We start from the raw sequence: 16,390 nt of genomic DNA on the forward strand, positions 1-16,390 counted from the left end.
CCATTGTTCAAACACTGTAAAAATAGAGCTTACAAGTTATAAGATATTGTTTTAGTCCCTTAGTCCAAAAGTAGTAATTTATGATAGTTCTAAATTGAATAAAACAGTTGTTAAATCGACAAACAATAATAACCAATACCAACAAAATTATCTAATAGGCAATTAAATTAGCCAGAGTTACGGTGTAATTGAAATTCGAATAGTTAAATCTATGAAATTGTTTGTCAACCAGTATAATAATATTATTGTTCTGGAATTTGTATTCATTGAAATATATAAACGGTTTTGAAATTCAAAATAAATTAATTGTATTTTTACTATTAATATTTTAGTCATTAAAAGTCAGCAACTATTTTTATATCTGGAAAATGAAAATTTTAAATAAACAATATTATAGTGTTTGAAATTGATTAATTATTATAAAATATTAGTCGTCCAACTTTTTTATATAGTGATTAAAATATTACTATAATTGTAAATGAATAACACGATTATGATACATTTATGCTATAAATAACAATAAAATGTTATGGTTTCCTCAATCAGATAATATTATTTGTAGGTTTTGATTTGTTTTTCAACGTCCAATGAATGTTTTTATAACTGAAGTTTGTTCTTAATGAATAAATATCAAAATACACGTCATGTAGTGCCAATTTTATAGACGAGTTTTATTTAAACGTCACGTTGTCGTAATATAATACGAAAAGGAAATATTGTTTACATTGTGTTGCTATATCACCTTTAAATAGTGTACTTTATTTTTCAGACTGACAAAATATTTAACAAATAAAATAATAATATTTTTGACTCATGAAATTATGGTATCAAGTTTCAGTCTCATAATACCACAGTATACGTCATACCTATGTGTAGGTATAATATATTATTGTTGGTTTTTTCGTTTTAGTGTTATAGTAGCACTATATCGTATTATTTATTTCGATAATAATAATATTATAATCAAATATTATGTGGGATGGTATAGTATTATGTTTTATAGTTAGTTAGTTTTGCGAATTTCGTGTTTATATATATTGACACCGAGAAAACAAGCGTTGACTAATATAATGTAATATACGATATCATTGGCACTTTGCCCGCGGCACTTTTTCGCCGACCGAATTGAATATGATAACATAATACTATTATAACCAATACGATAACGGTTTAATCTAAACGTGTGAAATACGTCGTTGTCGTAAGTGCGGTGTGTGCGCGCCTGCAAACGCGAAGAAGAAAAACAGCAAAAATATATAAAGAAAAAGGTCGAGACGGATAAGACATTACGCGCGCGCAGTGCACCACCTGTCAGTCGAACGCACTAACACCATATATGGCACAGCCGGTCCCTCGTATGGGCTAATAATATTATTATACACAGCGGAAAAGCGCCGAGACCGAAATGAGGGATTTCGAGTGGTTGACAGGGTCAGGCGGAGTGGTGCGGGGTGAGCAAATCTCGGCGGCGTCGACGAAGCTTTTTCCGTACGATATGATTATTATTATTGTTATTCGTACATTTATATGTTATATATGATGCGCTTGCCGTGTACAATGTGCGAACGTGTGTGTGTATGTGTGTACAGTGTGAAAACCATCGGGTCGGGAACGGGAGTCGGTGGTGGGTGGTGGTGGCGGCGGCGGTGTCGGAGGTAGTAGTGGTAAGAGGGTAGTTTTTCGGTATCCCTAAGGGGTCGCGCAGGGTAGGCTTTGTGCGTGCGTCTGCAGGCAGCAATAAGAGTGCCATTTATAGGGTCGGTTGAAGAATGACGCTGTCATGCATATTCGTCAAACGCACCTGAGAAATTATGTCCCCCACTCCTCCATCACCACCCTCTCCCCTTGCAACACACACACATACACACACACACACACACACTTTTTCCGTTCACCCTTAGCGGCGCCGTTCGGTCTAATGTGACACACGTCAGTGTTCGGTGTCAATTTATTTCCACCGGATGACGACACGCATATTTTGACGATAATTATTGTCGTTATTAATGTTCGTAAATTTACTTCTCTCGCGCGGCACCACGACATCACTGTATCGTATTATACATAATATTGTTATAATATACAAGGGTCGCTTTCCTAACGGTCGGTTCTCACATACTATGTATGCCTATATGTGTATATATAAGGCCATTGCTGTCTTGTGGTCGCACTCCACGCCAAAAACAGTTTTCCAATCAAGACGACGACGCCAAGAACGTACGGAATATTATATGTTTAAGCGTAGGTACGGAAGGAATTCGCTGTAGGTAGTACATTTCTAGAAAATCCGCAACTCCGCGTAAACGACGCACAGTTCGTTAAAAATATTTAAAGGATAAAAGTATTATATTTTTGTTTTTTTTAAGCTTATACGAATCCCGTTTCGTAAAATAAATATTATATTCTGTACAGATCCAGCGCAAAGAAGAGTTCAAAAGAAAGACGAGGCCGTGGCGTCCGTTTATAATTTCTTTGAACGAAAAATAACATTAATATTTTGTTTTTAGTAACGAAATGTTATTAAATAAATAAATATTTATATAGCCCTTAAATCGAAAGTATACAACATCGATGCGCTTTGCGGATGAAAGAACGCTTTGCGTTTTAAAAACGATCCCAATAAATGTATAATAATTATATTTAATATTTATGTAAGTAGATAAGAACCATCATTAGATGCGTTACTTGTTACCATTTAAAACTTATAGTTGGTTATGATATTATTACATGCGTAGCTATATTATAATTCACTGTCGGATAAATATTTTTAATTAATTATAGAAATGTTATTATAATATAATATGTGTCTTTGATAATAATTACATATTATTATATTTTATACGTGCACACGCATTTGTTAGAAACGAGTGATAACCGAAGAGAAACGTAGATGAATATTATCATGTATTTAAATGTTGAAACAATACAATCCGAGTATAGGGTTGGATGATTATATTAACTGCACGGTGTAAAGGTTTTGGGATGACTGACGAACGTCGAATAATATGCGCGTTCGATGAAAAACGACGGCAATAATAACGTGTAATTTTATAACATGTATAATGTGTATTATTGTGTATATACCTACGCACAAAAGTTGCTTCCGTTGCTGAAACAACGTAAAATCGAGACCAGTACACCGGAAGTTTGCCGTACGTCAAATAAAGGGATAACTTCCGATTGGCTAGAACGAGAGCGCTCAGTGAAATAATACAGACAGACAAAGATAGATCGTGCGAAAGAGGAACGGAAAAAATGTTTCGAAATTATTACACTCGCTGCTGCTGCTGCTGCCTCCGTAACTATATTATTTGTTCCGGACGAATATAATGTTTGAACAAAAAAGTAACATGTATGTGTGTTGTAGTAGGTATACCCCATCGTCTTTCAATGGCCACGTTTATTTTTTGAAATATACGTACATCTACTTACACCCCCGCCCCCGCTACCCTCCCACGCTTTCAACGCAATTCAGCAGCGGATTTTATTTATTAATTTTTTCTTTTACATTCAATTGCCCGCGTTTGAGTGGAGAACATTTCGTGGGCGACATGGTTGCCGGGCATGGGCGCAGAGACCTACGCCGTAATAATAATAATAATAATAATAATAATAATATGTTCTCGGGAACTGTGCGACGATGGTCGTCACGGGGAAGAGGTATTATACCGTGGTAAGGGACGCCGCACAACTACAAAGCGGGCGACGTACATAATAATACAACAACAATGGTAATAAGTACGTGCGCTATTTTTAAGCGGTCCGCGCGTGTAATTTTATTCGGAAAATTCGTATTTTGCGGACGCGTTACGGTCGTGGTCTGTACGTATACGTCTGTTTTGGTTTCCAGGGCACATAAACGGTCCTCGATGTTGGTTTAAAATCTCCGGTACGTTTTCTAAGCCATACGTGACCCGAATGCGTCGCGCGGTGCACATATTATTATAATAGTATACGCGTTGTGCGGACATTAGTAGTGCGGATTCTATCAGCTGGACGGTATTTTGGTCTTCAGAAGAGAAGAGAGGTGGAGAGAGGGTGAGAGAGAGAGAGAGAGGGAGAGGAAAAAACTAAATAAAATGAAATCCACGTCTGCACCGGTGCCGCCACCGTCCAAAATTATGTACCCTCTCTCGAACTACTGCACTCCGCAGGGCCACCAGAAAATCGAGATTTTATACCGGCGGGCCTTTGACTATATATTTATAAATCGTGACCCCTGCGTTGCCGACAGCCACCGACTATATTACGTTTGTTTATTCCCAAAGGATACGACAATCTTTAAACAGCGTGGACTTGCAGACATTTCCGTTTTTTGATTAAAATCTGTTTTAGTTTGGAAAAGTACAAAAAATAAATAATGCACGTTATCGATTAGGGGAAATACGTACTCGGAGCTGGACCAGTGGTTTTCTGTACGCACGCTGTCACTTCCGGTTTCACACGAGTAAAGTCGCGAACGAAGTTTAAATATACTATACAAAATGGTGGCTTACGTAGTGGCAAAACTAGGTCTAAAATATTAGTGGGGGGATAAGCCCACCTCGAGTTTGGAGGGCTAAAGATTATTTAGAGCTGTATTATATTATTATGCTTGCAGGTTAAAACAAATTTACTGTTCGCTAAAGTCACGATATTTATAACATTTAAAATCAATAGTTACACAAGTTTCATCTCGACTACAGTATTATAATATATTTTAATTATAGACTATAAAAAATTATCAAATTCAAGTATTAATTTTAAAGCTATTTTTATATATATTTTCATTTATCATGTAAGGTATGTTTCTCGGTCGCCTATATAATATACGTATAGGCCGTGAGTCGTGACACAACGTCGTTGAGTCGTATACTGACACATCCGTAGCATAAATAATATATTATATTGTGAGCAATAGGCGTACAGCGACGAGACCTTTGCAACGGGACGGAGGAGGACAAAAAAGGTAAAAGACTTTTTAAAATATATTTGTGTAGAGCAGTACTATCAGTATTACCATAAATACAGATTTTAATTTCATTAGTATTTTTATACTATTGAATTATTTTTGTAAATCAATAACATCAGGGTGGCTAAGATTTCAACTGGAGGGGAGTTTCCCCCTTCAAAGCTCCCACCCCTATGATTGCCCGATGGGCTTTGGCCGATTATACTACTCAGATTTTATTTTCTTATCTAACTTAACACATCGTATTATCATTACATAATATTCTATAATGGGCTAGGAGATATGTTTGTCAGTCGTACCACAACCACCACCGCAGGCTGATATGCATATTGTATTGTCACCTAATTAACGGTGCATTATTTTATGCATATCATTATAATGTAGGTATGCGCTGAGGTCGCGTATATATTCGCATCGACTGTGACGCAATGTCGTCGAGTCGCGTACACTGACGCATGTATGGTGTATATATAGCTATTGTGTACCTATATAATATGCGTACGGCGACGAGGCTTCTACACCGGAATAACGTGACAGATGGAGGAGGGGGGAAAGGTAAAACACTTTTTCTGCAATTCCACGTTGTCGGCAGGATGATAAATTATACGTTGCACGGGAAATGGTCGCGTCTCATGTTCAGGTATCGTTTTGAAGAGAGTACGTCGCGGCGCGCGCCGTAGGACATTAGCACGCGGAAAAGCTCGAAAAGGGTCGCACATAAATTTCGCTCACCCTACGCTCTTAACGACGGCCCGACACGGGCGGTGGGAGAAATAGAAAAAACACCTCCCCTCGGAAGAAGTAGAGCAAAAAAAAAATAAAAAGTAAAACAAATAAAAAATATAATAACGCATAAATATAATAATACGCAAACGATGACGTGGGCTTTTTCGGGTGTTTTCAACCCAACGCCGCCGCCGCCGCCGCCACCGCAATGGTCCATAATATTTACTTTTTTATGCGAAATCGCTGCACACGCCACGCCGGGTGGCTGCAACGGTGTCGCTGTTTCGGCGCAAAACTGCGAACCGAGGCTTGCGAGCGCTGGATGGCGGGGCAGGTGGGTGGTTTGGTGGGTGAGAGAGGAACATATAATATTATAAAAACAAAATGCGTTATAGCGGAATATTGCATTTGCGGTTATGCTATTATATTATTTATAGGTACGTCGTCGCCGTCGCCCCGGCGGTTAAAACCCGAAAGGCGAATAACGACGAGGTTTATCTCATCTCGCGGCCGCGACGTTAATTGGAAGAAGACGACTCTTGAAACGTTCGGATATAAAATATAAACTACACATCAAACGGGTACAACACACAGCACTCTACGTACACCCGGTCTCCGCCGCAGATAATCATATAACATTAATTCGGGCATCCCGATTTCGAGGTATACCAAAAGTAAGTTTTGGCAAATTTATGGCGCCAAGTTGAATCGTAACTTATATTTTATTGTGCACCATATAACTGTATAATAATAATAATAATAATAATAATATATGCGGCGCTCGCCATTTTCAAAAACACCGCGCCGAAACAATGGGGGTGAAAACAAAAACTATTATTTCGAATTGTATCTATATATTAATCTCGGCGACGAACAATAACGATCTATTGAAAACGCAGTAACAATCCCCGTTGGACCTATTGTACATTAACCGTAATTATCTCGTGTGCGCGGGATATGAACTGCACAGAGCACTTTCGAGACGCGGCGAGTGCCGACTATAATATATAAATATATATTATATTATGAATGGATCAATATTTAATGGATGTGATAATAATTAAAACGCATTCCGAGTACGTAGACATAGTATGTCATAATAGTGTACACGCGTTATTTAAACGTAGGTGGGTAGGTAGATAGGTAATAATTGCTATTTTAAAACGGTCCACACTGCAGTACTATATATTAGGCATAACAATATTATAGACGGGTGGTTATCATGGTTCAAATGGTTGTAACGGTTAATATCGTCGGAATGTTTCCCACCTTCTACCACGGTTTCGGTCGTATAACAGAGTACCAAGAATAATCCAAAAAATGTCATCGTACAACCAAATAACGATATTACAGTTTTCCGCAATTATGTGGGAAATTTCGAAAAACCCACGTGGCGTACATAATATAATATTATTACATACTATGCGTGTATGCGTGCGTCACAAAAGCCTAATTTATCGGCATCCAGCATTTTCTATTTTCGGAGGTAATCGAAACGAATAAGGTTTGTTCTCGTCACGTCATCCCTCATATCATATATTTCGTTCACAATATTGTCGCTGCGGCGGCGACGGTGGTGGTGTGGTGAAGGGTGAACGCCAAGAACGCTGTATATCGGGACCGTAAAAAAAAAATAATAATAATAATAATAATAATAAAAAAGGGCAATTGTTATGTAAATTCTGTCCTTATGTGTTTGTCACCATGAGATCGGTGAAATTGTTTTCTTTCAAGACGATCGTATATACTTTTTCGCATAGTACACACACGAACATACCTACACATGTGTTGTGTATAATATAATGATATGTATATGCACATGACGACTATTTCGGATTTTATGTCATTTTCCGCGTGACGAAATAAAGCAAAACTGAAATCACCCTATTTTCTTCTGCAGGGCGTGCCTATACCAACGTTCTTTTTAAAAAGCTCAAAAATTCGAAATGGAGTTCGAACTCTTTTGCCGACGAAAATAAGGTTAGACACGGGTAGAACAATGATATGTTTTTTTTTTTTTTTTGCCACCGACGTGTGAACGGGCGCGAAAAAATGTATGAAAAAACCCAAACAAAGATAGGAAGATGTCGTGTTGTGTTCACAGTATAATAAAGACCTCTCCAGTTACGAACGGTATATTATTATAATATGAAAAATCGATATTTTCATTAATAATAACGCACGTAATGCGTTTGCGTACATGGATTTCATTAGTTTAATGGTCACATTTAAATATTCCACAACCCAGCAGGCAATGAATTAAATTACTATTTACTGATATCAAACAAACTTATAATATAACTTCAGGTACCAGCTACTATATACACATCAAGATTAAAATTGATTTCAACTACCTCGTCATTATTTTGTCTTGAATTTATTAATATGATATGTAATTTTATTCGTACCTGTTGACTGTTCCAATTTTTTGCGTTGGACGAATTCTTCTGGTTCGAATTTTTTGAGGCAGTCGACGTCGCTATTTGCTGTTGGGTGTGATGCATAATCTGTTGAATAATATCAAACTGCTGTTTAGTAAAACTGTCTTCGCTGTCTGCCGCATTTCTCGTTTCCGACTGGCCACTCTGTTTGCAAAACAAAATAAACAAATATGATCAATTCTTTTATTATTATTTTTAAGACAATCAATTGCGTAAAAGCTGGGGGAGATTTTTATTTGGATAAATAGTAAATAAGTTTACAATGTAATTTTCTCGTCGTCTGTACGACGTTGGTATATAATACCGGAATAACATATTGTGTGCTCATCGTAAACTAACAATAGTAGTTTATTGGTTTTAGTTATATTGTATTTCAAACATATATATTTTCATTTTTATTTTATATATATGCATACTATATCGTTTATTTTTTCATTTTTATCATAAGTCAACAAGTATTTATTTTTTATCGATAAAAACTAACTGATTTGAATAAAATATATTAACTCTTCGGTAGTTTTATTCAAAAAAATATGTATTCGATATATGAAAAACACAACATCATTATTCTTAGACGTTATATATAATTTTGTAGATAATTTACGTTAAAAAAAATCAAATAAATACGACGCCTGTACGATATTTTATTGAGAATACATTTCGCTGCATTTTACCTTACTTTGCCGGAAGGCGTTATAAAAATATACGAGAGTCGTTATATGCGACGGTACGATGTATTACGACGATTAAAGAATTTATAATATACAATATTATTATATATGTCGCGTTAAGTGCATATCGTAATAATTTGTTTTATATACTATGACGTGTGCGTATATATCATGAATAATTTTCAACTCGGGGGAAATTCCCGCACATCGTTATCTATAGGTAATAACAATACTATATTATTATTGTCATCATACATTATACAGTCATCGACAACCCTCTAAGCATTGCTACTGCCGCTACCTACTTAAAATTCTATACCTGAACGGGCATTTTACTTTTGCGAAACAGTTGAATTGTATACTTCCGCATATATACAAGAAAATAACATACCTACAATAGAATATATGTAAATATATGTGTGTAGTTATATACCTATATATATATATATATATCTAGCATCGTCATTCCCCTCATTGCCGTGAGTATATATACAATATAATATGTGGTACTCATCTTTTGGTTCACAAGTGTGTACAGTCATGTGGCGCTTGACTTGACGCACGTACTTCAGAATCCTTAACCGACCAACCGACCGACCGACCGACCCGCCCCGATACGGGTTTCCTCCGGGTCGAGAGTCTCGAAAAGTCGTCGTTTGACCGAGATCGAATGACAAAACGCAACCGGGCGTGCAGCCGCGCGTGAGAGAGAGAGAGAGAGAGAGGGTTGAAACAGAGAGAGTTTGAGAGGGAGAGAAAGCGAGATGGCGGGTGACAGCGGGACCGCCACGACGTCGAACTTCGGTTTCATTTCGTGACACTCGGCTCGGAAGTAATTTGAACTTATTACCTCCGAACGCCACGTTATTTCTCCATTGTCTGCGCGGACGGGGATGTGGGGACGGGGACGACGACAACGACGATGACGATGACGACGACGACGAGACCCGTGCCGCACGCAGTCGTGGTCTTCTCTCTCCCTCCACCCCCGCACAACCCTTGTCTACACGACGAAGGATGGTAGATTGAACTTTTAGATATAAATCACAGGAGAACTTGATACCACGCGGCGGGGGCATATATACACCACTGTACACACACACACACACACACACACACACACACACACACACACACGTGGTTATTAACGTATCGGCGATCCGTGTAAGCGCACAAGTGACTTTATTTAATATACTCATATACAAGACCGACAAGCGAGGAGCGTTTGCTACGTTTTCCCTTCTTCTGGGTTTAGACGAGTAAACGTTTCGAAACTCTGTGGTGCGTTGGTAAAAATCCCGTTTACTTTTAAATTAGTTTCATTTCTCGTAGTTGTACAAAAAATAAAAGACCAACACACATATATATTTTAACGCTCAAATAATATTCACGCGGTAACTGCAGCTTTGAGCAGACACTGCTTTCGTGGAAATAATAGTGAATTAATAATATTGTGTTTTTAAAATTTGTTTAAATAATATGTATTATTCCTATTGATTACGTTTCGTAGAATGATATTTTCCGTGAGAATAAATACATCCTTATTAAATCTCGCTTGTTAGTATAATATTATGAACCTTCAGATAATAACACATTATGAATTATTTTGGTTATAAAGGATTATTTTTATATTCAACGTGAACGTCCAAAAATGATAAAATATAAAAACGGTTTTCTGTACTTTATTATAATTTTTTTGCGCAGTGTTTGACAGTAAACCGACACTATATTTTGTTCAAAAAATAGTCTCATATAAAACACGTTATAATACTCGTGCGAAGTATACAGGTACGAAGTGAGAGTTAAATTATGTAGGCATGCGTGCATTATAGATGCAGCTAGTGTTAAACAAAAACAATAAATAATTCATTCTTACCCTCTACGCTCAAAACTTAGAATAATGATACAATCCGTACAAGTGTAAAACTAATTGATATAGGTAGGTACCTATATGTGCATGGTACACACTATGGGTACAATTTTTTGGACGCTGCAACTACACAAGAACCATTATTTTTATTAGAAAGAAACATTTTGTATATTATATAGGTTTTTATTTGGGAACCATTTATACATTTTATCATGTTTTTATCGACTCTATAATAATATTCATACTGTATTGTACAGATCAATTGTTTATTATGTACTAATTTTAATAAATAAAAAATGGCACACAACCATTGGGCTGTTGACGCGAAGGTATTAAATATTAATTTCAATTTTATAAGTTACTAGTACTGTCATAGTATCACGTAAAGTAATATTTTCGTATTTATTGTGCATACGAATATGTGCAAAGTGAAACGAGGCACGAATAGCGGCATCGTAACATGTATCGAGCTGTATAAGAGTTTTTCTTCAGTTTTTCACATAGGTCGGCGTACGGCATAAATTTTTCTTAGTGGATTTATTTCCATGCGCTTTCATCTATCTCGTCTCGGTTGTTTCTACAGCGTTAAGACGATATTCTTTTCATTAGAAAACATCGCCTTGCAGACGGCTTAAGACGGTAAAATAAGAGAGAGAGATGGGCGGGTGCACATGAATAGAGAGTAAAGGAGACATAAAAGAGAGAGAGAGAGAGAGAGAGAGAGAGAGAGAGCGGTGGAATGGAAAGCGTAATTTAATATTCTGACGCTAACGTCTTTCGATATTGTTACGTTTTCTCTTCGGCTCCTCCTGGAAATGACATTATCTAATTTCGCAGGCGGTGAGTCCTGCCGCGTGGGCGACGTGAGTATATGTACACTCCATACCATTTTCCAGGACAATAATCCGCTCATGGCCCCGGTGATGATGCAGGCGCTTACGACGAAGAGACATATAACTCCGGCAGATGCACGAGCGATTACGGACCCGTGTAATAGCCGTCCGTGAGTCTGCGAACTCTGTAATATTACGCACCTACATTATAATAATATGATATTATATATACCAGTCACCGGTCGTTAATTTTGCGTACCTACACTTTTAATATATTTTCATATTTTCGTTATTTGCCGACGCGTAGTATTTGATACTGGTAAATGCATGTGTAGACTGCAGAGAGGGACAAACATAGAGAGAGAGAGAGAGAGAGAGAGAGAGAGAGAGGAAAGAAATAATGTAAGACAAACAAAACGACGGCGAAAATCACCATTAAATATCTTTTTGAAAAAACATCGTCTCTTCTGTGCAACGTTTTTATGCGCATCATTACTCGGCGGCGTGTGTCTGTCTCGAGTCGATTATGCGCCACACGCCGTTTACGAGGCAATTATTACACGTGTCAAATGGATTTTTACATCAAATTGCTCACTCCGGCGACTGCTTTCAAGCCACGTCATAAGTTATTCCTCGAGAATCGTTGGTGACGTTGTCGATACTTTTCACGTGCCCTTTAAGACTTTGTCATGAATTTGATTAAATATTGCTGTACGTCTGTACGCAAATTATATAGATTTCAATACCAAAGTAATTTGATATATTTTCACGTTTCTAAAGACGCTCGTGTTCTAGTTATGATACATATTCAATTAAATACTGACAGTCTGATCCCGCATAATATTATTAGATCAGGTTTATCTCACGGGAGTTTGACAGGTAAATACAGTTTAATTATTTTTTGATTTGTTTGATAAATTTGTCGCTAACCGGGTTTCGATTAAATTGTTCGAAACTCATAACGTACCCTATTATAAGTAAAACGCTATTATATTATAATCTGTTCATTGAAAACTAAAATTTAAAAAGGTAATAAAAAAAAAAAAAAAAACGAAAAACAAATTGCTTCTTGACAACCATGAAGAATTGCGTTATAACCAAGTAAAACGTTTTCACGATTAAATGTGATTACAGCTGAAGCCGGGTCGTGTTTAATAGTGAAATATAAGTGCAGTTTTGAAATATTATATTAGTGAAGGTTTTAGTGGGCGAGGAAATGCTTTTAAGTTTTGTTGAGTTAAAACCGGTAGATTTTACTGTTGAATATTGTATGAAATGAAAAGTGTTTTATAAATTAAGTACTATTGGTTGTTTTTCCGTTTCCAAAAAAAAAGGATTTACCAAGTAAATGACAACATTTACACCCTTTTATGTTCCACGTTTCTAGTAGATATATGAATGTATAGAATCAAATCTCTGGTAAACCCTTTTAATCCATGATAAAATGAAAATGTAATTATCGTTTACAGGAAATTCGTGTCTACGGATAAAACGTTGAATAGTCCAATGGTGAACAATATAATATTATATCTGCATATTATTATTTAGAGTTTAAATACAATTTATGAGGTAAAGTTTAATTATTGATTACTTGGTATTAGTCGTAATTAGATTGTAATTAGCTTTTATTTATCGAAATTATTAATCAAAACAATATTATCGAACGCTTACGGGTTAGGTTCATCTCATCATTAAAAGTATGATGTCTCGTCAGAGGCAGGTCCTTTGACGGGTTTTCAATAACAATTTTATCTAAAACGAATAATTTAATTTTTTATCCGACGCAGGTATCTGCTGTAATACCTACGTCACGATTTCGTACCGAAATTATTGGAGTCACGCGATTTTAAAATTGTGTTAAAATAATAATATAACTACATAAATAACATATATTATTTTCATTGTCATATATTTCATACGAAATGATCCGAACATTCGTGATTACGAGATTTATTTACAAATTGGACCGTCATCAAGTGGATTCAGGTCATCAGGTGGAGATAATTTGAAACGGTTATACGTACAAATCACGGTCTACACGGTATGTCTGTTAATTTGTATTCTAATAGTGTACAGTGAGTGTGTGTGTATGTGCTTGTCCATGAAGTAATTTGATTAGCGGATGTATATGATTAGGAAAAAATGAAAAAGTTCAAGTCGAGTTTGATTTCGACGGGTTTAATCGAAACGTATAACGACGAAGAGCTGCGGATTAGAGAGGATAGTACCAATGCGCCTATTTGTGAATAAGATCAATAACTAAAATAAAAAAAAAAAACTACATCCTTTTTCTTCTTATTTATACCGAACGATATTATTACTGTTTATCTGTATAGATTGGAAATTGAACGCAGATGGTATTTTATACGGTTCGAACGTCCCAACAGATTCAGAGAGAAAATCGAGAAAAATGGTCGAGAAAACAATAATATGTAACGGCAGCAGCTAGAAACTGTTTTCTTTCTTTCTTGTTTTTTTTTTTTTTTTTTTTTTTTTTTTTAACAACGTCTCGACCATTTTTTCGGGTTCGACCGAACACCGCCCGGGACCGTCTTTCGGGTGCATAACAATATATTTTGTCCGTTCGTCGTCGACGTCGTATTTCTATCGGTGGGGTGAACCTATATTATCATTATTGTATAATAACGATAATATATTATTGCGACGTGTGGTAAATAAAACAACGACGACGACTAACCGGCACGCGCGGCTAACCGACAACCGCCCACGAATCATTCGCATGTACGGCAAGCCAAACTATACAAACTTTATCATAATAATATTATGATCAACGGTAAAGATATAAATCCGACACACGACACAAAACTAGAAAGTGAAAATATGGGTCCAAAAAAATGTTTTTCTTGTGAAATAATAATACGTACCAGGTACATTGTACCTGTTTATAAGTAAGCGCCTAATATTGCAATATTGAACAATCTTTTCTCAAAAATATGATGCCACCTCGGGTATTTGTGTATAGGAGTTGAACAAGCTGTTGAAATTGATTTATGAACAGATACTATACAGTCTAATGAATTGTAATCCACTGCTGCAGATAAACATCCTTAATTAATAATACCTACTAGATTTGGATAATATGTGTATTCGCCTTATGGTTGTCGTTAAATAAATAAAGTTGCTATAAACAGTGGTATACTGCAGTTTTACCGGATCAAAAATGACACGGAATTGGGTTTTCATATTTTAGTTTCGGTAGTTATTATTACGTTTTATCATTTCGTCAGATGATTTTTTTCTGCGTCACTACTACAACTACAGCTCCGTGGCTTTTGGACAGTTTCACGGTACACGACAGCACTGTGTTTTGTCTATCGACATAATATTATATTTTTATCGCGTGACATATATTTTTATTATTATAGTTTACTGTCGTCCGTTGTGCGCACCAATATAATAATATATATATATATCATATATGGGTAGAATATATTGTCGTATTGTCCGGGCGTGATACGGTTTAACAATAGAACAATATTATATAGTATAGTTGTAGTAGTCAGATCCTTTTGGTAGAAAAAAAAACGGTCTGAGCGCTGTTGCCGTCGTACAAGAACAATAATAATAATAATTGTCCCGAGTGTCGATGAAAAAGAATAGAGCTGGTCTCGTCGTTTCCCTCCGGTCGGCGGTGGTTGTGACGGTCGTCGAGAATGTCAAAACGACGCGCCTACCGGGGGAGAGCTCGCTTGGGACGACGGCAATTATTACTCTGGACTTTTGACCGATAAACACATACATAATATTAGCAGATATTTTGTTATACTTTGTACGGGGCATCACGTATGCGCTCCATTCAGCTCTGGTGCACGTACGCATGCCTACGTGACGCGCCGGCCGCAGGACCTTAAATCTCTCCACCACCATACTCTCGCTCCGGATAGCCACACCCCTTCCCCACATACACATCTACCCGGTTGTCGGTCGAAGGCGAGACGGTATAATATATTTATATATGTGCAAGCATCGTCGGGTAACTCCTCTGCAGTATAGGTGCCGACAATAACCAGTGGGTCGGACGTCGGCGATTTTTTCGGATGTAAATCCATCCCCGCCACTGCAAACACCCTCGACCGAGGTGTGGAATATTATCATTAGGTCAGGACCAAGAAACGCTTTCGGGTTGTCCAATTAAACGAATTCCACCCGTGACCCCGCTCCCTCTCCACGCACCTTTAGTGTCATGCCGGCCCGCGTCGATACGATACAACAACGATAATAATAATAATAATAATAATAATAATATAATATTGTCCCGAAATCTGCAGGAATTCGAGCGACATCCGGAATGGCGACGACGGAAATATGCCAACTGAAGAATCTGGAGATTGCTGCAGCAGAGTCGGTCGCGCATCGCCGAGATGAGCTAAAGGCGAATATTATAACACTCCGTCGTCGACGTAGCAACGAATAAATTTATTTACGACGGTAGTGGAGGTGTCGTACGAAAAAACTAAAAATATAAACAGTGCGTTTTATGCAGTTGGGTCACTGCAGGCCGGTTCGAGGAATTTTTAATGTGGCCTGTGGCGGAATGTCTGCAGTTGCAGCGTTGTGCTCTATGCAAAGAGTGTATGTCGAAGGTTCGACGACAGTTGTTGTTGTTATTGTACGTTTAAATAATGAAATGTCTGGAATATAATTAATTATAATAATAATCACCCATCATCACTCTGCCCATGAAACCGGCAGGCATTGTATAATGTGAATGAGTTTAAACTGTTCAAAGAGCGTGTCATTACGGTTTGATTGGAACGTTTTACTGATTAAAATGAGATCGTTAATGCTTTTTAATGAACAGAATCGTCAAAAGCGTTTTGGGGACAGATATGTGTAAAATGGACGGCTTCAAATAACAACAATAATATGTTAAATAACAC

The 16,390-nt window shown here is 37.0% G+C and overlaps 1 protein-coding gene across 3 annotated transcripts in view; it reads right to left on the reverse strand.

Moving 5' to 3' along the window:
- The window catches only part of LOC100573718 (serine-rich adhesin for platelets), a 291,897-nt gene that overhangs the window by 42,483 nt on the left and 233,024 nt on the right, over positions 1-16,390 (reverse strand). For all 3 annotated transcript variants that reach the window (XM_016805576.2, XM_016805577.2, XM_016805575.2), the window contains exon 8: positions 8,083-8,259. In XM_016805576.2, the coding sequence (XP_016661065.1) occupies positions 8,083-8,259 (177 nt within the window). The remainder of the gene's footprint in view (positions 1-8,082; positions 8,260-16,390) is intronic.

This window comes from Acyrthosiphon pisum, chromosome A1, assembly GCF_005508785.2.
Source record: "Acyrthosiphon pisum isolate AL4f chromosome A1, pea_aphid_22Mar2018_4r6ur, whole genome shotgun sequence".
Classification (NCBI taxonomy): domain Eukaryota; kingdom Metazoa; phylum Arthropoda; class Insecta; order Hemiptera; family Aphididae; genus Acyrthosiphon; species Acyrthosiphon pisum.